We start from the raw sequence: 24103 nt of genomic DNA, 5'->3' as shown, positions 1-24103 counted from the left end.
CCACTAGGAACAGATATTTCTCTGGATTTAGAATTGCAAGGAAAAGAAGGTCACTCTTGACTAGACATTGACTGTCATGGCATTGAATTTTTCTTCCATACATTACCAGACTAAGGTATCTCATCTGAAATCAGGATGAGTTGATGTAATTATTATAATGAAATTACTTCTGTGATGGGAAAACAGAAAAATATGTCTGTTCTTACTTATTGTATGGGTAGAAGGTAGGTCTACACGTCAGGAAGTTCAGAATTTCAGTTTTAAATTTGACTCAATATCCCTGTTTCTGACCTTAACCAAGAAGCTCAGTTGCTTGTGTTTCAGTTCCCTCATGGCTATTCACACACTTGAATTTTGAAAGTTGTTAGTGCATGAATTACCATTAGTAAATGCTTTGAGGTCCCTCAAAAAGGGAAAAAGGGAAATGTGATTACAATGGCAGTTTTTAGCAAACTATTTAATGTTTCCTACACAGATAGCAATACTGTGATTGGGTTGCATGAAAAAATACCTTTAATAGTAAACACTAGTCATCTGTATTCCTGCCTTCTCTATTTCCACAGGCCAGTAGTAAAGTCTTTGAAGGAGACTGGCCGGGTAGAGCCCGAACTGTTTGAAGAAGTCACTATCTACTTCAGTGACATTGTTGGCTTCACCACACTCTGCAAATACAGCACCCCTATGGAGGTGGTAGATATGCTCAACGATATCTACAAGAACTTTGACCACATTCTTGACCATCATGATGTTTACAAGGTGATTAGCTCTGTACTTCTGCTCATTTACAACCAGTGGACACGCAAATCAAATTGCATGATGTGGTGGATTTGGGAATCTGCCTCCTAAGCAAAGCAAAACAGAAAAAAAACAGGTCAGAATTACTTCATTTAAATATGCTTTCACTGTGCCTACTTATACCAAATTTCCTACTGTAGGTGGTCACACATTCATTAATTGGAATATTGGTTATAGTTATAAACACTCATATACCCAAATGGTGTCAGCTACCTCAAACTAATCAATCCTGCTCTCAGGGAAAGAAATGTTCAGTCATGAACAAGAGGATCTGATAAAATCTTTCTGTTTTTAACTAAAGATGTACTTTTCTATGTCTGGAAATAGTGTATTCTGATTTTATTTCCACAGGTGGAGACTATTGGTGATGCTTACATGGTGGTGAGTGGTTTACCGAAGAGGAATGGAAACCGGCACGCCGTGGACATCTCCATGATGGCTCTGGACATCCTCAGCTTCATGGGGTCTTTTGAACTGAGACATCTGCCAGGGCTTCCTGTTTGGATTCGCATTGGAATTCACTCTGGTACACAGTAGTGCTAGATCAACAGTGACAATGTCGTTTTCTGGTTTTGCACAGAATTAACATCCATACAAGATCTAGTAATACACCATACACAATTGCCCTCCTCATGAAGAATCAGGTTGAAAAAAATGTTCATGGATGAAGAGTGACAGAAGTAAATAAGTCACTATTTTGCTCCTGCTGTAGTGAAATAGCCCATATCCATTAATTCACAGCCTAAGTCAGTAGCTAGGATGAGCAACAGCCACTGTTCCTGGTATAATTCAACCAGTTGTAGCAAATAAGCCTTCACAGATTATTTCTCTCTGACTGAAGCGGAGGATCAGTCATGGCCAGCTATACTTATCTAGGCAAAAAATGCAAGCCTGTATGTTGTGCTTTTGGAGGCAAAACTTCTGTTGAGTCTGTGTGGGACTTAATGTTTTAATTTATCGATAAAAATACTTTTTGTCAAAGGAGAGCTCCAGTGCAACAACTTTGGGAAATTCCTCAACCACCTCAACACCAGCTGCCAGGGGAGGAACACATCAGAGAAAGTGGCTTAGGCACTGGGAAACCTCTTGAGGCATCACTATTCAGCCTTGCATAATGAAGTTTATTCTATTTTTCTTTTGCTTCCAAACCTGACAGTTAATAAATGTACTTCTTTGTTTCTGCACAGAATTTGTGCTTAAATACAATTAACACTGTGCAGCTGTGTCCTTTTTATGATCTTATTGGATTATGCAAGAATAACAGAACTAGGCTTGATTTGTAGTGGCAGACCACAAGATACTGCGGGAAGTGAGATAGAAAGTATTGCCATTGGTGAGGAATGCAGAGTCCATCCAGACGCTGCACTGCTTTGCAACAGTGAGACACGTGCCAAATAAATCAAATCTCTTGATTCACCCTTTTATATCTCTGCATCCCATTTCTAGGTCCATGTGCAGCCGGTGTGGTTGGAATAAAAATGCCTCGTTACTGTTTATTTGGAGATACAGTAAACACAGCTTCACGGATGGAATCCACAGGCTTGCGTAAGGATTTAATTTTAGCTGTCAGTGTAACAGGACCAAAGGCCATTGGTTAGTTTGTGACTGAAGTGTCTGTTTTCAGCTGAGAACAATTTATTATCAGCTGGCAGAAGTTTTAAAGAAGCCGTATTTGTTTTGATTACCAATTATTTAATTGTCCAAAGTGACGGTGGGCACTTCACTGGGCAATGAAAAGTTGTTCCATGTTCATGCTTCAGTGCTGGTAACAGGGAGTTTGTAGGCTGGTTCACGGCCTGAGTTCCTCTGGAAGATATGATAAGTATGTGTCTGGAATTTAATTTTACTTTATGAACCATAGATTTTAGTTTGACCTAGAATTGTATTACTTTGTTGTTTAAATATACTGACTGTATTTTAAGTTGAAGCAATTATGTCATCAGCTTTACCATCAGAGAACTGTGGCAAGAGCCAGTTTTCCCTCTTTCTGCCCAGTGTCTTCACATGAATATTCTCTATATAGGTCACTCACAATTACTCTTTTCCCTTTTGACATCTAACTACAGATACCATTGTTACCTGTATTTCAGATCAAGGGCTGTACGAGCTGTTCCTGCCTGGATATGCTCTGTAGTGGAGTCAGATTTTTCATACAGCAGTGTAATCGCTTCTCATTTAATTTAGCTCTCAGAATTTATGGTGGTAACAATTGAAGGATTGTTACAGCACCAGTTTTCACATATACTTAATGTGAGATGTTTCCAAGCTGAGCTTTCATTTTCTCTTTATTTTTTTAGCTTTAAGGATTCATGTAAATGGTTCCACAATTAACATCCTGAAAAGAACAGACTGCCAATTCCAGTATGAAGAGAGAGGTGAAACGTACTTGAAGGTAACCTTTACCATGTGCAAGTATGAACACAGAGAAGAGGAATAGTAAAAAGTATTGTATAGCTGAGAGTACTCCAGAACTTAATTAACAGCTAGGGAACAAGGATTACTGATCAATTGGTAGTCTCTAGTGGTTGAAGACACTTCTGTTAAGACAATGCAAGCGATGAAGTACTCCTTAACTCATATATTAAAGCAATATAAAGGTGTGGAGAATAAATGAAACATACCATTTGGAACAGAAGATTGTAGAGTGAACTCATCTGCTGAGAGGGAAGCTGAGTCTAGTGTTAATTTGTTAATGCTCCAATATCTACCAATCCATTTATTTCAGTCTATTACACTTGTCTGTCCTTGGGAGTTGATGGCAGGCAGCACAGCTCACCTCTCCCATGACTTTTTTTTTGTTTCAGGTCATGGAACAAGGTGTGTGCAGCTGCATCTCCCCCATTCTTGTTCTTTTCACATCTAATTTTGCTGTCAGCATCAGTTACTGAAAATAAGCAAAGGCAAACATGGCAATGTGTAATAGCATATTATTTAAGTAAATTAACTACAGGAAATTGCATTCTAATCCCAAAACTGTGCTTTCTCTTCTTTGTCATATATATTTAGGGCAGAGGAACAGAAATTACCTACTGGTTGACGGGTACTGAGGACAAGAAATATAATCTCCCAACACCTCCTTCTGTGTAAGATGGTCTTTTTATGTGAAAAGGGAAGAGAAATTCCCATTCTTTGCACTTTAGCCTTTTTTTGTTCCTCCTTGGCACTTGTTGTGGATTTTTTTTACCACTGAATTTGCATTCAGTTGTTAGAGGCTTAATATAGTGTATGTGCATATAAGCATGTTAATATTCATCACATGGGACCATGTGTGTGCTGAAGGTTGTCTACATAAATGTCTAGCAGGTTCTTTGCCTTGGAAAGGGTGTAAGACTTACAGGACAAGTTGCTGATGTGATAAGAGCAAGAGATGGACAGGAAAATGAAAAAACATTAATATTCCCGCAAGTTTAGTCCTAGTGGCACCTGTGTGTCACACTACAGGAAGAGGATAACCATAACTGAGTGTGAAGTTCTGTAATGCCATGAGCTCTTGTGGAGGAATTTGTAAGAGGAATGAAACTTGCAGGATTTCAAGCACTATTCTGCTACGAGGTGGACAAAGTTACTGTAGTACTGAACAGGAATAAGCCTTTAAAAATTAAACAAGTGCTTACTTTCTAACATTTAGAGAAGTTATCAGTAAAAAAAAAATAAGAGGTTGATGTTCTGGAACTGAGCCATCCTTTTGCATTAGAATTGAATAAAATATAGCAATAGTGGAAGTGATGTTTTTGAGCAACTATGCAAAATTGAAGTCAAGATAACTTGTTGCATTTTTTAGTGTATATTTTGCATATAAGTACCTCTATTTCCTGCAAACACACTAAATGTGGAAGTTCCTCATTTTCCGCTCTAAACACCTGTGTACAGTCGCTCTTCACTAAGTGGGAATTTGTTGCCATCTGCTTTGAAATGACAGCGTTTCGTTACAAATTGAAGCAATGATATTGCAAATTGATGTTTGCCACATACATGGGGATCCCTTGTCCTGAAATGCATAAGTAAATGTTACAGCTTGCTTCCACTGCAAGTTTTGAGTTTTACACAGTGTGTCCTTTGCACAAATAAAATTCTCTGTCCATTTATTCCCTAAGAGAAAAGAGGAGATTAAGCAGAATATGAGGGTTTTTCCAAGGCATTTGCAAAATAGAAATAGTCAAGTTTTTAATCTGCTACAGAATCTCATGAGCTTTGTTGTTATTTAAATGGAAACTACAAGTGAGCAGGAAATACTGTCAAGACTACCTCATGATACATATCTTTTGTAAACTCAGAACTCCTTTTTAAAAATTAATATGATCTGTTGAGACTACCAGAATTATTGAATTGGCAATCTTCTGGAATTCAACTGTTGAAAGTACCTCTTGAGCTGGATCACAGTGATGTTTTTGTTTTCACTTCCTCATATATGATTGCCCCTTAAAAATTGTCATATGTGGGGTACTCCAGCAAAAGCCAAATACACTGAAGAAATTTCTGAAACAATGGCAACTCTGTTACTGAAGGCCAGCTAGTTGAAGTTGAATAATTAAAGTCCTGGTGCCAGTAATGGTGTTGATAGCTAAAAACTATTTTGATTAGGATTGAATCTAATTTCTGTCTTCCTTTTCATGCAAGTGATCATGACTTTTTAAGATCAATAATGGCACAACTCCAGACCTCTTGTGCAAAGACACTGATCCATACTATCTGGAAAACTCACATGAAAATCCTGACTTTTGTTCCCAAATTCAGAACTGGAATTTGGTCCTGCCCCAGACTTTTTATCAGTAGTGTGTGAATGTCATTAAGATAAACATGGTAATAGAAATGTTTAAAAATCTCTAGGGACCTGAGGATCACTAAAAACATGTGAATCACTGATTTTTTTTTTCCCATCCTGTTGATTTTAGGGAGAATCAGCAGCGGTTACAAGATGACTTAGCAGAGATGATAACCAATAGTCTTCAGAAAAGGGAAAAAGAAGGATCCAAGGCACAGGAGCTTTCGCGGGTAGGTAGCTACCGATCAGGTACCCTGGAATACCTGCAACTGGTCAGCACAGAGAATTTTACCACATATGTTTAAAACTGGATATCTAGTATGACTCAAAAAGCTGCAGGAACTCTCTGGACAACTTCATATAGAAGCTGGAGGCTTATAGATCCTGTTAGAGGAGAAAGAAAACACCTTTTCAAGCGTCCTTTTTACCGTCCAACCTGCTATCAGTAAATCAAACCTCCCTTGGCTGTAACATTGAAATAGTTGGATGACTTTTTTAGGACACATGCAGCATGATTTGAGGTAAATGAAAATGTTTGCACTTGAGTCTGGAAAACAGTGGGGGTTTTTGTTTTAGTTATTTTTTTTTTAACTGTGATAGTCTGTTCAATAATCCACTTCTGAAAATATTCACAGCAAAACCATAATTTGTCATGATCTTTAGAGATTGTATTTAATTTGCGATTTTTATTTGAAAAATGTATTTGAAAATATCATTAAATATATCATATGTAAAACCTGGATATGCTGCTATTTTGTTTCTTCTGCTATTTTCCTCTGTGTTTCACATTTTTTCTTTAATCAAGCTGACTTTGTTCAAGAGACTACACTCCTGTTATTTACACTGGGAGATTATTCCAGAAGTATGGTTTCTAAAGTTTATTTGAATCTCCTGTGCCCGAAAAATGAAACCGTCATTCTTGCAAAACAAGACACTTTCATATCTTTTCACCACTTCTGTTTCTGCCCCCAAACCAGAAGTGAAACAGAAATTAAGGAAATAAAATTATCTAGACTTCTTAACCTCAAATCTTTTCAATTCAACTTTTGGATGCAGTTTTACAGTTAAGCAGGTTTTACTCAGATGACTTGTTCTTCAACTGACTCCATAGCACTGATATTAATATACAGCTTTAAAAAGCAACAAAAGCACAGGGGATGCAAGTAAAAGAAAATCAACATTCACATGAAGAAGTAACACCTAGTGAATGAATAACATCTGCTTTTGCAAGGATCTTTTGTGCATTGTTGTCTTTCAAAGCAGAACTACTTCCACCATTGTCAAATATTGGTCAGTATTCAAACAATAAAATTGGTGCAAAATCACTATTTTATAGTTATGAACAGTATTTTTGCTCAACTAAAAAACATAAATAGAATTAAAAGAGAGAATCCCGTTGCCTCTGCTTTTTCTTTTTAAGAGAAGCTGGCTTTGTAAGAACACACCCACACATCAAAAGAACAATGTAAATAGATGTAAATAGATCTGAAGTGCAAGGATTACTGGAAAACTGAAGAAATTACATTCTGTAGGGCTTATACTCTTACCTAATAAATGTAAGTCCCTACACTTAGGAACATGATACAGACAAATAGCAGAAAGTGTGTATCCAGCAGCCACAGCTTTCACATTATATATAACCAATCTGAAATTCAAACTGGCATTAATACCATGCCATGCCATGCCATGCCATGCCATGCCATGCCATGCCATGCCATGCCATGCCATGCCATGCCATGCCATGCCATGCCATGCCATGCCATGCCATGCCATCCTCTGTCTGTGTCCTAATGGAAACATTAATTGGAATGAGGATAGAAAAAAACCCAAACCCTGATGTGCTAAAACTGGTAGGTATAAAGACTATGAGTATAATAAAAATACAAAGTCCTCTATTTCTTACCTCAATGTGCCAATCAACAAGCTTTGTCTCTGTCTTTGTTCTTGGGTGTGACTGCTGTGCTACTGGGCACTGCTGGGCTATTCTGGTTGCTGTAGCTGAAACACTCAGAAAGTGTAGCTGAAATGCAGTGACAAGTGCTGGACTCATCAAGCCTGAAGATGACCATTATGATTACCCCAAACAGAGCTGTTCTGATCTTTGAAGTTATACAAGTCCTAACTCTTCTTTCTAAAGAAGAGTTTTATGGGTTCCATCCTTGACATTCCTGAGATACAAATTATTTTAGAGCACAATTCTGCTGACATCGATTGAGAAAATTACTTCAAACAGTGCTTAGTTTTCAGCAGCCCTTCTCTTTCCAGTGTTCTTCAGATGATAATTTTTGTATCATTTTGTGAAGAGAAATAGTTACCTTAGCAATGAGTTGATGGACCCATCTTCTGGTAGATTTCTTTTTCACATGGTTCTATCCCTGCATGTATGTTACTTTCACATCACAGTAAAATCAACTTTCACTACTCTTTTAAAAAACCCTGGTTTCTGGTTTGAATGTCTGTTTTTATCCTTCTCTCTAAGTGAAAAGTAGCCCAGAACAAAGCAGTGATAGGTATGGAAGGATCCCTGCAGCCTGGAGATACAGTGCTCTTACCCTGGGCTTGGGGCCAAGGCTTGCTATTTGGCCTGAACTGGTTGGCATGTGACCTTGTTATATGAGGCTATTACAGGCAACGGTATCAAATTCAAACTGTCTTAAACAATTACTGAAACACAAAGTCCAAATAATGGCCCTTTTCAGACAATGGCAGAATATCCAACCCTGGGTGAGACAAAAACACAGTGCCTCAAAATGGTCTTAATCACAGGAGCAAAGGAAAACCCCAACGGAAAGTTGTCTCCATCTGTAACCCTGGAAAAGTTCTGTCCCTCATTTCTTCTGCTGGGACACACACAGCAGTTGCTGTTCCCAACAGGGCTGAAATCTGCCCTTCCTATGATGCAAAACGCACAGTTTGACAAAGCATCGCCCAACTCCTCTTGTGTTTTTTCGGAGGCCTTTCTTGGTAAACCTTCGCCCTTTTAGGTTAATCACCCTCAGGAAGTCCAGGGGCCCCCCAGGTTACCACGCTGTGAAGCCGGACCTCTGCCAGGGGTGATTCCCCACACCTCAGCCAGGCCTTGTGGTCTCCAAACCCGTATCGCGGCAGGAAAGATGCCGCCGCTCCCGGGGTACGCCGCGGCGGCCGGCGCGGGGAACAACCGTCCCGGCAGGGCCACCTCCAGCACGGGGCGCCGCGGCCGGGGCGGGCGCCGGAGGAGGCGGGGGCAGAGGCGAGACCTGCCCCGAGCGAGGGAACTTCTCAAAGTCCCGCCGCCTCCCGGCGTTCGGAGGAGTCGCGGGGGAGCGGCGGCATGGCCCGGGCGGGCGGCAGCGCGTGCCGCTGCTGCTGGGCGCTCATCCTCCTGTGGGCGGCGGCGGGCGGCCGCGCAGGTGAGGCGAGCGGGGGCGCGGGGGTGGCCGGCCAAAGCCCCCTCACCGTAGCGGGCGAGACGAAAGGAGGTACCGGGGCTGCCCCGCGAGTGCCCCCAGCCTCGGAGTTGCCAGGATTTTACCTCAGTTACCTCGGAGGGGTAGCCCGGGCTGGGCTCGGCCGCGGCGGAGGCAGCGCGGCTCTCCGGGGTACCGCCGGGCTCTGCGCTCCGTCTGTGGCAGCCGCGCCTCCGTCCCGTGCTGCCTGGGACGCGGGTGCGAGGCCGCCGGGCCCCCGCTCCGCAGGGCGGGACCCCGCAAGCCGGGCTGGCTCCGGCCCCCTCAGGGGCTGCTCCGGGAGCACCTCGTGCCCCGGCGGCTGGGCCGGCGCGGCCCTGCTCCCTCGTGGGTCTTCGCTTTCTAAACATCCTCCCGGTTCCCAGAAGGGGCGCGGGGAACCGAAGTGAGGGTCCAGCAAGTGGGAAATTGCCTTGAGCTCCCAGCCGAGCTGGTTTTCAATGTCATGTGCAGGCACGGGAATCGTTCAGGATGAAGGCTTCGCTACCGCATGCTGCAACTTGTGACTAACAGAGTTTTAGTGCAACCTTGTGTTGGAAAGGACATTAAGGGTCACTTTGTTCTAACCACAGTGCCTCGGGCAGGGACACAGTATCTCATTCTTGTGCTGCTTTCAATAAATTCTGAAGGTTTTAAGGGCTGGATTCTGTGCTTATCTTCCAGGAATTTCAAACCAAGGAGAAATTCACGTAACAGTTGTTTCAATGTGTGCATAACGTTACGAGCATATAATTTTGTGGGCAGTCCTATGTGATCTTGCAGACATACTTTTAAAACTTTACCTGGGTTGGCAAAAACCTCAGGAGAACCAAAGGAAGGGTCAGCTGTGAATTATCTAGAGGAAATGAAAGGAAGCTTAGGATATGAGTAGTTTCACCTAATGCCCAACTGATTTCTCACATCATAATTGAATTACTGGTAGAAAGCTACAAAGGAGCAAATAGGAATGCCTTTAGTCTATTTAACAGAGTAAATGGCTTTCAGCATTGTGAATTATCTAGATTCTGTTTGGATTTTTTTAATTGGTCCATTGTTCTTTAGCATTTTGAATGCCTTGAAGATTATTTATCATATACTTTGGAAAACGTTTCTAGAGAATATTCTTTAATATGACTTAAATCGATGTGCTCTGAGATTAGTGAAGCTACTTGTTGAATGGTTATTTTTGTTTCCTCTGGGTGACCTATGCTATGCTATCCTATAACTGTTTTGGCAAATTTGTTGCATTTGCTAAGATTTACTAGTAAGTATCCTTGTGAACTTGAAAACCATACAAGACTGAAACTCTTAATTGATAGGTCATATTTGAATATTGCTTTTCACTGATGTAAGCACAAATCAGGAGATTAGGCTTCAAATAATGACAGGCCTGTTGGAAGCAAATTAAAAAATTACTTAGACCTGAAATGCGCGAGGAAATAGGATGAATTAAGGCCAATTGAATAGAAAATGCAAATAGCTTATATTTAGGCAGGATCAAGAAAGTATTTACTCCTTTATTTGAAAATTACTGGACTTTGTGATAATTTCTTATGTGGTTTAAGCTCATCTGTAAAGAAGCCCTGAAATACTTTTGTTTTGTAATAAAGTCCAATCATAATCATATATTGAAATCTCCCTTGTTCTTTAGAGTTATACAGCCTTTTAGAAATAGTTAAAAGGATGCTTCTAAAAAAAACCCCAAAACAACAAAACAAAAACACGTGGGTAGGCAGGATCAGAGGAGTGCCACAAAGATGATCAGAGGGATGGAGCACCTCTCCTACAAAGACAGACTGAGGGAGCTGGGGTTGTTCAGCCTGGAGAAGAGAAGGCTCTGGAGCGACCTCACTGCAGCCTTCCAGTACCTGGAGGGGAATTCTAAAAAGGAGGGAGATGGACTTTTTATACGAGGAGGTAGTGGCAGGACAAGGGGCAGTGATTTTAGACTGAAATAGGGCAGACTGAGATTAGATACAGGAAGACATTCTTTACGGTGAGACTGGTGAGGAACTGGCACAGGTTGCCCAAGTAAGTTGTGGATGCCCCATCCCTAGAAATGTTTAAGGCCACATTGGATGGGGCCCTGAGCAACCTGGACAAGTGAAAGGTGACCCTGCCTATGGCAGCGAGGTTGGAACTAGATGTTTTTTCACTTCCAACCCTTAACATTCTATGATTCTATACAATTTTTAATGGAAAAATAGGTCAAGCTCTTTCAAATTAAAAAATTGAACAGAACCTTATTATGGTTGACTTGAAATATTTAAATGCTATACTGTGATAATAGCATCACATAATGTAATCTTTACTACTGAACATTGGTAGTAGGGGACGGTATACTGAAATCAAATGTGCAATTTTGTTCTAGATTTTTTTTTTTAATTTTGAAGTGATGCAAAACTAGTTTTCAGTGAAACGGGAGAGTGATATCTTCCCTATTTAGTGGAAAGTTTATAGGCAGAATCTGTGAAGAACACCTCTACAAAAAAAAAAGCTTTACTTTTGGAAAGCCACAGATAAAAATTAATAGTTCAATTATTAAAATTAGTAGTTTAGGAAACCAGTAGTTTTCATGTTACTAGGAGATGCTCACAATTGTTAATTTAGCTTGTTACGTGTGAGCTAACCGGTGTTCCATTGCTTGTGAGTTGGCTTGTTTGTCAGACTAAGGAAAATTATGAATGTTATTTCTCACCCCCAGACCTTGTAGTTCTTTCATCTGCAAGGAAAAGAGTTCCACCCATTTCTCTAATTATAAAGTCCAGTAACCTAACTTGATACATGTATGTTTTAAAAACAACTTATAGCTGGGAAAGCATAAGGAAAAGCAGCTGTTGCATATTGCCAAATGCATTTCACTGGCATTCTTAAGTCATGTCAAGTGTTATTTTTGTAGCTCTAATTTAGTTAATAAATATTAGTAATAGTGTGTTTGTTAGATTGTCTTGGGCCATCTCCATACTGCTTTTTTTCATTTTTCATCTTCTCTGTCAATTCTGTTCTTTTATTGGAAATTACTGCCATTCCTTCATGTCCTCTTCAGCATCTGCTTTCCTTGTTTCATCTCCTGTCAGTCCTCTATCTTAATACTTCCTTTAATTGCTTGTTTCATATTCTAGTGCACATGTATGTATTTCTACTCTCCTGCTGCCACCAAGTAAAAGACAATGTCAAGTTTTAATGTAACTTTGGAAATGCTGGTACTGAGCCCGAAAGGTAGAGAACAGATTTGGTGTTTCAGCTTAAAATCCAAAGGGAGCACTACCACCTCCTATTCCAGGCTTCAATATGTGCCTTTTCCATGATTTAGGGAATAATTTTGACAAAAAAGCAGATATTTCTCACTTGCTGTAGAAATTCCAGCACTCTCCCAGCTATAGTCCTTGTTTCTGGACCTGTCTTTGGCAGAAGGGTTGATGTATCTCTAAAAGCAGGCAGCTTGAAGGAGGGTTTCTCCCAGTCCCTACTGTCTGCAGAAAGGAGAAGAAACTCCTTTTTCCAGGCTTGTTCTGTCCTTGCACTTCTGCACGTCTCTCTCCCACCCCACTGGTGGTTGTGATGAAACTCTGCATTGCTGATGCTGTGCAGTTCTCCTGGCTGGCTCATGGAGGGGAGGGGTGATTCCACTGGCCTACCCTATCCCCTGGGATTTTGACTCATTCATTGCAGACAGTGTGTGCTTTGCTGTGTTATTGACGTTATTCTAAGCAGCACTGTTGTGGAATAGGTAGAGATTATCACAGTCTTTGATTCATCAGAGTCCTAGTAGGCTGAACACTTGGAAGTCTTAACTTTCATGATGAAAGCATGATTTGTAGGTTCATGGAGACATTGTAATTTTTTAGTATGCAAACATTGACCAATATGACTGCTGGGATAAGAGGTGCTAGGGGCCTTGCCTCACCCTCCAAACATAAATGTAAAAATGCCAATATTATTCAATAGGAAGGCTCCTGTTTTCTTTCAGAACTCAAACAGGATTGTTTGAAAATGTGCATGTGCTTCTTGTACGTCTATATTCCGTATTATACTTCTGGATGGTTTCCTTAGCAAAGGCAGTCCTGCTCATTTAGATGAACACAGAATAAAACTGTAATATATTAGGTGGTATGAAATGCTTTGATTACGTTGTAGTGTAGACAGGTTTATAAGATTGTGGTTTTAACTCCAGCTGCAAGGTGAAATGAGATGATGAGTCAATCAAAAGAAAAAGCAGTAATGGGAAATAGTTTTTTTCCAACATTGTTGTTAAACTATAACAGCTACCTTGATGCAATTCCTTTAAAGGCCTCTCAAGGTTTGTTGCAAATTATCCTATAATTTAATGTTTCCCCCTCCCTCCCATCCTCTTTGAGTCCTGTTTTTCTTCCGATTAAATTTGTCACGTAGGGAAGCTGAGGCAGGGCAAACTCCAGGGGTAATTGAAAAGTTTGTTCTGACTTTTGAAAATAGCTCTGCATGCTCGTGTTGTGTCAGAGCATAAAACAAAGAAACCCAGCCTGCTGTGTAAGAGAACCGTGTCAGATGGTATGTCTGGCTTTGGCACCAACTTTCTTTTCCAAAGGAAAGCAACAGCTGTTTTACTTTAGGCAGACACATTTTCTGTATAGATGTAATAGGTATTCTGACATACCTATTTAGTTTTCAGGCACTAATAGCAATACCCAGCTGCCCTGGTTCGTCTTGACTTCCAGCCACCTTTCCACAGCCTCCTGAAGAGATGGAAAGATGGTCATGGTTTGCCTTACTTTATTCTTTCTCTTTTTATCTGTTCCTCAACATCTTTGTTTACTGTGAAAATAGTCTCTCCTCTGCCCTGCAATGGGCTTCTTGATTGGAGTCACCCTCTCATTTACTGCTGGACAGGTGAGTTGTGTTCTGCTCTGACCCCTCGCATCACCCCCTTACAGAACTTCCTTTTCCCTGACTTTTTTGGTATGTAAGCTTTAGCTTTGTAAGTGGGCTTTGGCTTTCATCAGCGGTGACCCTTATCAGCCTGCTCTTCTGTTTACAGATTTTTCTGTCTGAGTGATTCCCATGTTTACTTTTAACCCAAAGTAGAAATTGCTGCTTCTATTGCTAAATGATAGTTAAGGACACCACAGAAGACTACGCTCGTAGCTGCTTGAAGAGTTACTGAAAGTCTGTTGTGTCTGTCCTTTAAATAGCCTCAGTACCTGGCAGATGAAAAACATGTTTTTTGAACCCTGTGTTCCAAGTCTCTGAAATTACTTCATCTCTAAACAGACTCATGTAACAACTTCTTTTCATAGTATGTGGAAAAAGTGAAGTTCTTTCACTACTAAAATTCTGGTTCTGCCAATGCATTTTCTGTTCCCATGAGAAGTGTCTGTAGTACATCAGGACACAGTGGTACAAAGCCTAGCTGGAGGTTGGTAACAAGTAATCTAAGCAAGTTGGTAGCAGGTGATCTAAGCCCATGGTTGATACTGGTCAGCATCTCCATTGATGACCTCGGTGATGGGGCAGACTGTACCCCCAGCAAGTTTGCTGATATGCCAGAGGGCTGTGCAGCTATTCAGAAGGGCTGGTTATTAATTTATCTCTTAAGACTTTTCAAATACTTCTGGAACCTCTGACCTATGATGTTTTAACTCTTCTCACAGTGATGTAGAAGTGATTTGGTCAGTCAAGCATAGAGAGCTGATGTAATCATAGCCCATCTTAGGGAGGCTTCAATTAGAATTGTAGGGCGTGGGACTTTTTAAATTTTGTTGTTGTTTATTTGGTGATTTGGCTTGTTCTTTTTTTTAAGAAAGCAGTTTACCTTGCTCTTTGTTCTTCAGCTTTGCAGGATTAAAACACAGGTAATCAAGAATGTTTCTTAAAACAGCAGACCAAATGGAACTCTGAGAAGTCTAGTGCCCTTCCTTCTGTTCTTATCATGCTTGGCATAAATTCTATTTCAGATGGATGATAGACGTTGTGTACCTTGTAAAGGATTTCATACCTGCTGTACTTTTGTCTTTAAGCTTGTGATCCACTGAGTCCTAGTGCTTCTGTTATGCCACCTCAGGGATTGGTTCCCGAGATGGTCAGTGTAGAAAGCTTTTGCAAGTTTTTGGATATTTAGGTGGAAAATTAAGTCAACAGTAGTTTATAATCCTTTGTGGTTGCTAAGGCATGCTGTCTTCTGAAGTTGCTTTCAGTAAGATTTGTATACATTGTCTTCTGGGCCAGGTAAGGAAATACTTCTCAGAGTTTTATGTCAATACTTAGCTATGCTGGAGCTGTACACTGAAAGAGTTGTAGATAACTTCCAGAAGAATAACATGAGAATGTTTAGCTGTGAGCTTTTGTAAAACTCCAGTTAGTCCTCATGCCCTTTTTCAGTACATTAGCATTAGTGTTGGTCTCTGTAGTAGAACTAAGCCTTATGGAAAGCTGTAAAATTAACTTTTTAAAATTGCCAAAATACTGTCTTGACATTTCAGTATTGCATAGGAAATACCTACTTATGTTTGTTTCCCTTATATCCTTTCTTCTCCACCACAGAACTCCGCTATGCGACTGTGTACTGGAATAGAGCTCAAAAAATACTTCAGGTCAGGAATACTCTGGACAGGAGTGGAGATGCTTATGGCTTCTACAACAACAGTCTACAGACAACAGGCTGGGGAGTCCTGGAGATCAGAGCAGGCTATGGCACTCAGACCTTAAGCAATGAAGATATTATGTATATTGCTGGCTTTTTGGAAGGCTATCTCACAGCTCCGTAAGTACCTCAGGAGGTAACTCAATTCATGACACTTCCAGTGGATTTCTGTACTTGTGAAGTTTTTTTGTTTGCTTTCATTGCCCTAAATTCCTTTCCATTTAAACTAATGATACATTTTGCAGCTGTGTGCTGTTCTTTTAATTAGTAGCAGGTATGAAGTATAGCTTTTTCATTATGGGATGAAGATGTGCCCTCCCCTTCTCATCCTGCAGGATCTCACAACACCTTGGTGAGATAGATGGGTACTGTATCTCTATTACTGGTTAAGTAATATAATCACAAAATAACATAAATGTAAGGCAGTGCATAAGGAGTAGCAAAAAGTGTGGTTATTTCCCCAGGCTGTAATTAGGTGACTTATAGGCAGTTGAGAGCAGATCAGGCAGAGAGAAATGTTGCTAGCAAGGTCTGCAGGGCTTCCTTAAGGGTATTTTTCAGCAAATACTGTCAAGAAACTGTCGGAGAGCAGATACTGAAACTTGACAGCATGGGAAGTTGTCTTGGCCAACTTAAAAAAAAAAAATACACTATAGGCCTGAAGACAGACTGGAGTGTGTCTAGAAGGGTTGGTGTTCTCCTGAGGGACTGAGCCTTACCCACAGTGCACATCCATGAAAAGTTACTGAATTTAGTACTCGTTACAGATCTAGTGCTGGAGATTTTTTCTAAAATAAAACAAACAGAAATATCCATAACCCCAAATAATAGCCAACCAAAAAAATTAACCAAGCTTTGTTCCTTCTGTGACTAAGTTGGAAGACAAACTGACACTATGAAATACTCACTGATAGCAGATGGCAGTGTTAGGTTGGACTTGATGGTCTTGAGGGTCTTTTCTAATCTTCTAAGAGATTCCATGATTCTTTATAGCTGGTGATACAGCTAAGAACATGACATGTGGGTGGTTGTTGAACAAGCTCCATCTTTTGCTCAATCAGCATAGTCATAGGAAAAGAAAAATTCCAAAATTCCAATGCTGGGAGAAGTTTGCCATGACTGCTGTGACTTGACTTTTTGGCTTCACCAACTTTGCTTCCAGAACACTGAATTAAATACCCATAGGCTGTGTGGCACAGACCAGCAAGGGAAGGTTGCCTACTGAACATTCATCAGATACGACTGCTGGACAAGATTATGTTCATTTAATTAGTAAGATATTTTAATATCAATTAATAGTGGTGGATAGTTCTCTGAGCATATGATAAAGTGACTCTCCAGTAGGTTTTGCTGGTGAGGCACTTAGGTCTCTGGAAGTGTATAAAAGAAATTCAATAAAGTAGTATTTCTCAATAACAAAACACTTCTGAGAGAGTGAAGGAGGCCTGAAGTTCATAGTACATGACCTGTACTCCAGACAGGAAGGGAAGTTCATGAGAGATCTGTTGTTGAATTATTTGGCATGAGAGGTTACTGCCTTGCACTATTCAGTCAGTTTATGTAAATTATCCCTGAATCTGGGGAATGCTAGCATTACATTTAGAATATTGTTAAAATTGAGCATTGTTCAACAGTTTTTATTCCTAAGGCTTTGCCTAGGTGTGTTTAAGTTTAAGTTTTGTCATATCACAGGTAGCCCAGTCCATGCTAAGCTCAATTAGATGTAGAAAGTAGTGCTGTAGTGGGAACAGCTCACGCTCTATTCCTCTTCTGCCTCCGCAGTAGATTTATGTATCTTCCTGGGTTTGAAACAAACTTAAGTATGTGTCTGTCCCTTTTAATGTGGTTTGAATGTGAAACAGTGTCTGCAGGGATTTATCTGCTTTCTTATTCTAGGCTAAGTTTTAGAGGAAGGAGGTTTTCTCCTTTATTTTTTTTCCCATGTGCGTTAACTGAAGATTCACAGAAGTGACGTTATCCAAGTTATTCTGTTCAAGGCTTTTGCCTTCTGCAGGTCATATGCTTACTGAGGTTAGTTCCTAGTCCTGGCTGCTGTTACTCTAGGGCTAACAGCTCCTGCACTGAGTGGCCCTTTGTAAAGAAGTGGATATAGCAGAACCAGTAATGAACAGAAGCGAAGCTGAGTGTTTGTATTAATGTGGAAAAAGTACAGCTTGAGACTTCGGCTTTTAAGCAAAATGGGAAATTCAGCTGTTTGAAAGGAGATTAAGTGCAAGAGTGGGTTAAGATGCAAAACCAGAAGTAGCCAAAACCTGTCTTTTCTGGGGAGACTTTTTGAGAAAATCCACTAAGAAATCCCCTGACACGTGCAAAACCTGAAAATGCTTGCTGTCAATAAAATGAGTATCAAATATTATACATACTGTCTTGAGTTTAATTTTTTGGCTATTTCTTTGCCCCATTGTCCATCTGTAACTGCATTGCAAGTGTATTTCTCACTGAGGATTACAAACAAGTTTTTTCTGTCAAGTTGTGTCAAGCTATTTTGGCTACAGAAGGCTTCTCTGGAAGCTAATATTACTTCTTGAAAATATTTCATGTAAGGAGCAGAGATGAAAAGTGGTTTACTCTCTTGACCCTTGATAAGACAGAGAACCTATTACTTCAGGTTTTAGCTGCATGACCTCTGTGGGTTTTTATTTGGCACACTGCAACTAATGAATTCTTTTATAGACTGTGTTTGCAATTTCCTAAATTGCAGAAGTGAAAACTCCCTAAGTCTGCAGATGTTAAGATTGCACCTAGAACTCCATTTCTCCTTCATCTTGCTTCGAAATTCAGACAATCCTAATTAACATGCAGGCAGATGTTCTAGCTATGGGACAGTTAAACAGGTCTTCTCAAGTGAAACTGGCAAACAGCCTTTCTCAGCCAGTAACTATTCCCATCAGACTGCCTGGCCCGTTTAGCCTGTCTTAGGGAAACTTTAGCACTATCACAACTTTCCTTAGAGAAGGTGTCTCTAAACAGTCTTGTTCTGCTTTTGCACTCATTGGTGCCCACAGCTTGAGCTTCCCTTTTAAGTTCCTGTTAACAATAAGGGAGAGTTGTAGGTACGTGTTTAGCTTTGGGGAAGGCTTCATTTACATTGTCAGCCACTTAGCTGCTGGAGTGAAGACCTGTGTGTGACTTACCCGTACCAGTGCCTCAGGTGGTTCAGGCACAGCCTTCCCATGTGAAAACACTGTGTGTACTTGGTAATTGAATAGCTTTTTAGTACATGGCTACCTGTAGTCCAAACAACTCCAAGGTCTCCAGCTGTCTTGCATCCATATGCAGTAAAGACTCCATGAAGCAGATCCAGGGTGGCTCTTTGCAGAAATCCTAGAAATCCTACTAGAAAGAGCTCTGATGTGGTGCATTGGTAAGAAGGAAATGTTGGTGCCTGAACCCATGTTGAGGTACAACTTCCTGCAGAAGCTGTTGGATGAGTTGGAGGTCCAACCTGGCAGTGCCTGCAGTTTGGAGACCTTCAGGAATTCTCAGCTAGCTCAGGTCTCATATTACTCTTAGGGCATGAAGGAGATTTTCCAGACACAGCTAGGCCTTTAACATGTAAGCAGAAGTGTGACAAAATATGTCTCTTAAAAGTATATGCCTTGCCTATAGTAGGAACTTAAAGAGTCTGTAAAATAACCAGATTTTTAAAAAAATCAAAATATGAAACACACTAGAACTGTTTTATCTTGGATTACTGGGGAAGAATTAATCTCAGCTTTAACTGTATAGGCCAGTGGTAGAAAAAGCTATAATCAGACCAGTTTTCCAGTGATGGCAGAAATATGTAAGTCTTCTCTGAAGTATGCTTCATCTTTCTAGTGTTGACATCTGATTCAGAGTATGAAAGTATCCATATGTTTTTGAAATCCTAGTTAGACAATGGATAAATTCAATCCTTGTCTGGGGATCAAAACACTTGTTTTTATCCCAAATCTCTCACCTTTCCACAAAGTCCAGTAATATCATCTAGTCAATGTACTTGTTCTGACTTTCTTAGGTATGAATTTCCTTTCCCCATTTCTAACAGAGTCGTGTTAATGAGGCCTGACTTTACTTAGTGGCAGAACACATCTAAATCTGTGACATTATTTTAAATCAGTTCCAATTGGGACGTGCCAGGTGCCTAAGAGCAGTATTTAAATTTGAAGCAACATTAATTTTAGTCTTTCCTCATATAGCCTCAGCTGACCTGAGTCCTGTCATCTTCCTTCTAATTTAAAGAAGGCGATCTCTGCTTTTCTGGTTTTAGGCTTGGAATTCTTGTCCCAGATTTGCAATTGCCTTGTCTTTGGCCTTAGATGTAGTTGCAAAGGCTTACTGTAGTGATCCAGTCTAATTCAGAGAATAATGCCCTTACAAAATACACAAGCCATGCACATATAGAAGCTTTGTTGAAGCAAAAAAAGCTGAAGAGAGCAACTGGGGGAAAAATTATTGATAACCTTGGTCATTAAAACAAAATCAGTTCCAGGAATTGTCTGTCCTCTGTTAGCAAATAAGAGTGAAAGCCATTAAAGAAGGTGTTTTTATCACATGATTGTAACCCAATCTCTACATCAGTCATGACAGCTTAAGGGTACTACTGCTGTAAAATCTGCATCATGCTGCATAACCTTTGAGTACAAAATAGAGAGTAGAGCTGATGGTTGAGTCTGGAAGCCTGATCATTTGTCCTGACCTAGGCAGTGTTTAGGCCAGTATCCTAGCTGGATTTTATCTTCCTCATCTGTCTCTAATCTCTAAATGATCATCTGCTAGATGGACCAACTTGTGCTATTTGCTCCTCTTTAGAGACACAAAAGCTCTGATTTCTAGTATGGAGTATGTTATGCTCTAGTTCCCTTCCTAAAATTACTTGAGATTTTTATTTGCCAAATTCTCTGTGAATATGCTGGGGTGCAGAATACTGATCTGCTTCTCCAATTTTCTTGCCATCTTCTGGAAGTAGGTTATGATTATTTTATGTAGTCTTGTGTTGCATGGGAGACAGGAAACTCTAGAACTAAAATGGTTGCTGGAGCTGCAGTTTTGTGAAAAATGTAATGGTGCAAAAGCTATTGAATGCTCCCCTCTTGTCCCAGCCGTCTCTGTTCCCCAAACTAATTCAAACTACAGATAAAAACAAATCACATTTTTGCTGGATTAGTGTTTTGCCTGAATGTGTGAGACAATTAGATTTGATTGTCAGAATGGTACCAGAGCTGAGATTAGAAGCAGCAGGATCATGCTGTCAAGTTCATGCAATTGTCTGGGAATGGGGCAAGGGACAAAAAAGGGGAGAAGGTCAGTGGATGATTCTCTAGTCATCAGCAAATCGTTCTATGTCTCTATCTATATTGTCTAATTATGCCCTGAGGGAAATTGGGAAGAGCTCCTTTCTGCATCCCTCCCAGAGAAAGCTGCCCATATAAGTTTTACTACAGGAATTCTGCCCTACTGGCATGTGCTTTCCTTGAGGCTGGTATCTGTTTCTCAGTGCTGTTTTCTTTCTCTCAGCACTTGGAAGGAGATAGAATTACATCCATCATCAGTGCATTTATCTCTATTAACTCCAGACCTCAGCGAAAGCATTCTCTGCTGGTGTCCCTTTTTTCTTTTTTTTTTTTTTAATTTAATCAATGACTGAAAAAAACGTTGATTAAATTTGACTCACATTAAGGGAAATGTTGAAGTTTTATTTTAGCTTGGGTCAGACAATTACATTTCAGCTAAAATGGAAGGCTGACTTTAATTCTGGACTCCTGAGTATTTTTTTGATGGTTGATTTAATCTTGAAGGACTTAACTTCAAGAAAACAAATAAAAAAGCCCTAACCAACCAAGCAACAAAATCCTTACAACTTTTTTTTTTTAATTGTTAATGTGGATAAAACAGCTAACTGAATTTAACAACAGAAAAAATCACAAGAATTTTGGTCACCATAAAGCTGAATCTGTTTAGGGCTGCCACGAGTGGGAGTTTCTGTGGTAGCAAGTAGGATCATCTTATACACATGTAAAAATGGAGATACTTGGCTTAAACAGAAAGGAACATGGTTATGGGCAAGTAAAACCTGCTAGATGTCATGGTCATGAAATTCTCTCTCTGAAGGGTGAAATGAACTGAATCAGAAAATTATATTACCTTTACCTCTGTGGTTCTTTGATTCCAAATAGCACAGCTCTCCAGAAAACTATTTTTGTTTTCAAAAACAAAAAGATGCTTTCAAGATGCTTCTGGCCTACAAATATTCCCTGAGCGTGCAGTTTTGCTATGAAGTAGTTCTATCTCATTCTTGCTTATCTTGTTTCCATTGTGCAGCAGTTTGAGCTGCATTGGCAAAGGAATTTATTTGAAGTCACATTTTAACATTACTTTTGTGTCACTTTTGTTATTTGTCATGCACTGGAGTGTTTTCTGTGAATAGGAAAAACTTACTTTGTGGACTGTGTTGCTTGTCTGTCAAGCCATGTTGGTTAACTGGTTGGTAAATGGAAGATGCAAAAGAATAACTCCTGTTACTCTTGTTCTTTCAGGCAAATGTATGACCATGCTGCAAATATGTATCCACAGCTAATTAAGACTCCCGCCATTCGAAGTGGAGTTCAGAATTTTATGGCGTATGTATTTATTTGGTACAAATAAGTCAGTCAAGACTTGGGGTTGGAGGATGACAGCATTTTCAACCTTTTTTTTGATTCTTTTCCTTATGGCCTGAGGAAAAGATATGCTTCCTTTCCCTCTGATTGAATGCCATTATTATTAAAAGAAATTCTAAATATACATGAAAAAGTGCATATACCCTTCCCTAATTCTGATTCTTTCAAAGAAATATTTAAAACCATTACTTCCAAAAGGTGGGGAAAATGTCAATGAATTCTGAAGGTCATTCTAGTAAAATTCCTTTTCTTGAAAAGCTGATATTTTCAATATTACACTGAACAGTTTTCTCCTAGCACCTTAATCTTTTTAACATTGTGTATCCTTTCCTTCTTCTGTTAGTTTAGTATTTTATTCTACCACCTATGTAAATTCTATTCTAATCACAAAAGTTCTAATTCACTTTTTATTTTAGCTGTAAACATCAAAAATAGTTCTGCTCGAATAATGCAGCTACACTGGTGGGGAAACTGCAAGTAGGAGAAGAACCAGGCAGGCACTGGGAAACTCAGCTGTGATTACCAATTATTTTAATCTCCTTAGACTTGTGGTTTTTTCCATTACAAATACTTGTGTGAAATGGTCACTTTTGGGGACTATTTTTTTCCATCTTCGTCTTGTCTTGTCCTTTCCATAAGAGTTTGAATATCTGGCTGTTATTGACGTGTGGATATAAAGTTGATTTGGTTTTAGCTTATCCAAAAAATAGAACAAAAAGTCTTAGTGCTCCCTTGCTATCATTTTTTCAGCATTGCTGTGCTCCTCCTTGTGAGAAAAATGGGATTGCTACCATATCAATGCATATGTTTTTTCCTAGAATGACACAACATAGCAGTTGTATTCCCCAAGATGCATTGTTGGATGAAGGGGGGCAATACTAGGTATTGCTTTTCTATTGCCTCTATCCTCAACTCCTGCATCATTGCTTTGCTTTATAGCAGTTTTGCAATATGAGCTGCTGTGTTGCCTTGGAAATTCTTAGCCCTAAATGCTCTGACCATGTGCCTGTTTCCTTGGACATACTTATTGCATCTTGTTATTTCTAGAAAGCTAAATCTGATTGGTTTTCTCACTCATATGTGCTGGAAGAGTTTGCTTCCTTTACAGGTTTGTCGTCTCTATTTTGCTACTTTATATAGTGCTATATGGATAGATACAGGAGGATGGAAGAGGCCAGCATCTGATCCTCATTTCCTGTGGTTCTTTTGTGGCCCTTTGTGCACAGCAAAAGAGAGAATTCTGAGAGGTCCCTATGATGTTGATGGCTCTTGCCCTAGGATCTATTCAGCATGTGTTGCCTCATGCCCTAAACATGGGTGATTTGGCTCTTGACTGGATCTGGCACAGGATACAGTTGTTTGGCCTCCCACCTGTTACTCAGAGGAGCAGAGATGTGGTTCTCAAGCAATGTTTGAGCACCACCAGCAGACAGCCTTCATTGCACTTGAATGTGGAGGAGAGAAGGAGACTCTTCAAATGTCAGCCTATTTTTATTCTTAAATAGACATTTAAAAGGGAATGGTTCATCTAACTTATCAAACACTTGTTTTCCTTTGCTGACTGGATCTGCTATAGCAAAATCCTCCACAAACATGAAGTGTAACTCTTTATTTGACACTAAAATCTGATAGAGGCACGTGATTGTTGAGTGTTTTGCCTAAGTCTGAGCATTTACACTTGGAGGATATAATGTTTATATCTGCAGGATTTCCAAAGCATGATTTGCCTCAAATCTTTAGTAAGACTGGACCATCTGGGTCATAATGTATTTATCCCTTCCCTGCATTATCAATTACACTCTAAAAAAACTCAAGAAAGCCCCAACCTCTCTGTTCCTCT

General features: G+C 40.0%; 2 protein-coding genes across 3 annotated transcripts in view; both read left to right on the top strand.

Annotated features, from left to right (window-relative positions):
- The window catches only part of GUCY2C (guanylate cyclase 2C), a 54089-nt gene extending 47862 nt beyond the window's left edge, over window positions 1-6227 (top strand). For both annotated transcript variants that reach the window (XM_088165215.1, XM_014882630.2), the window contains 6 exons: window positions 564-756; window positions 1147-1321; window positions 2242-2340; window positions 3093-3187; window positions 3802-3878; window positions 5688-6227. In XM_088165215.1, coding sequence (XP_088021341.1) covers window positions 564-756; window positions 1147-1321; window positions 2242-2340; window positions 3093-3187; window positions 3802-3878; window positions 5688-5862 — 814 coding nt within the window. In that variant the 3' untranslated portion in view covers window positions 5863-6227. The remainder of the gene's footprint in view (window positions 1-563; window positions 757-1146; window positions 1322-2241; window positions 2341-3092; window positions 3188-3801; window positions 3879-5687) is intronic.
- A 2588-nt stretch (window positions 6228-8815) lies between these two features.
- The window catches only part of PLBD1 (phospholipase B domain containing 1), a 38272-nt gene continuing 22984 nt past the window's right edge, over window positions 8816-24103 (top strand). Inside the window, exons 1-3 of the mRNA XM_088165214.1 lie at window positions 8816-8949; window positions 15505-15724; window positions 22141-22224. Of these exons, the coding sequence (XP_088021340.1) occupies window positions 8871-8949; window positions 15505-15724; window positions 22141-22224 (383 nt within the window). The 5' untranslated portion in view covers window positions 8816-8870. The remainder of the gene's footprint in view (window positions 8950-15504; window positions 15725-22140; window positions 22225-24103) is intronic.

This window comes from Sturnus vulgaris, chromosome 5, assembly GCF_052056855.1.
Source record: "Sturnus vulgaris isolate bStuVul1 chromosome 5, bStuVul1.hap1, whole genome shotgun sequence".
Taxonomy (NCBI): Eukaryota; Metazoa; Chordata; class Aves; order Passeriformes; family Sturnidae; genus Sturnus; species Sturnus vulgaris.
The sequence above is the reverse complement of the archived record's forward strand: the minus strand, read 5'-3'. Positions and strand labels throughout refer to the sequence as shown.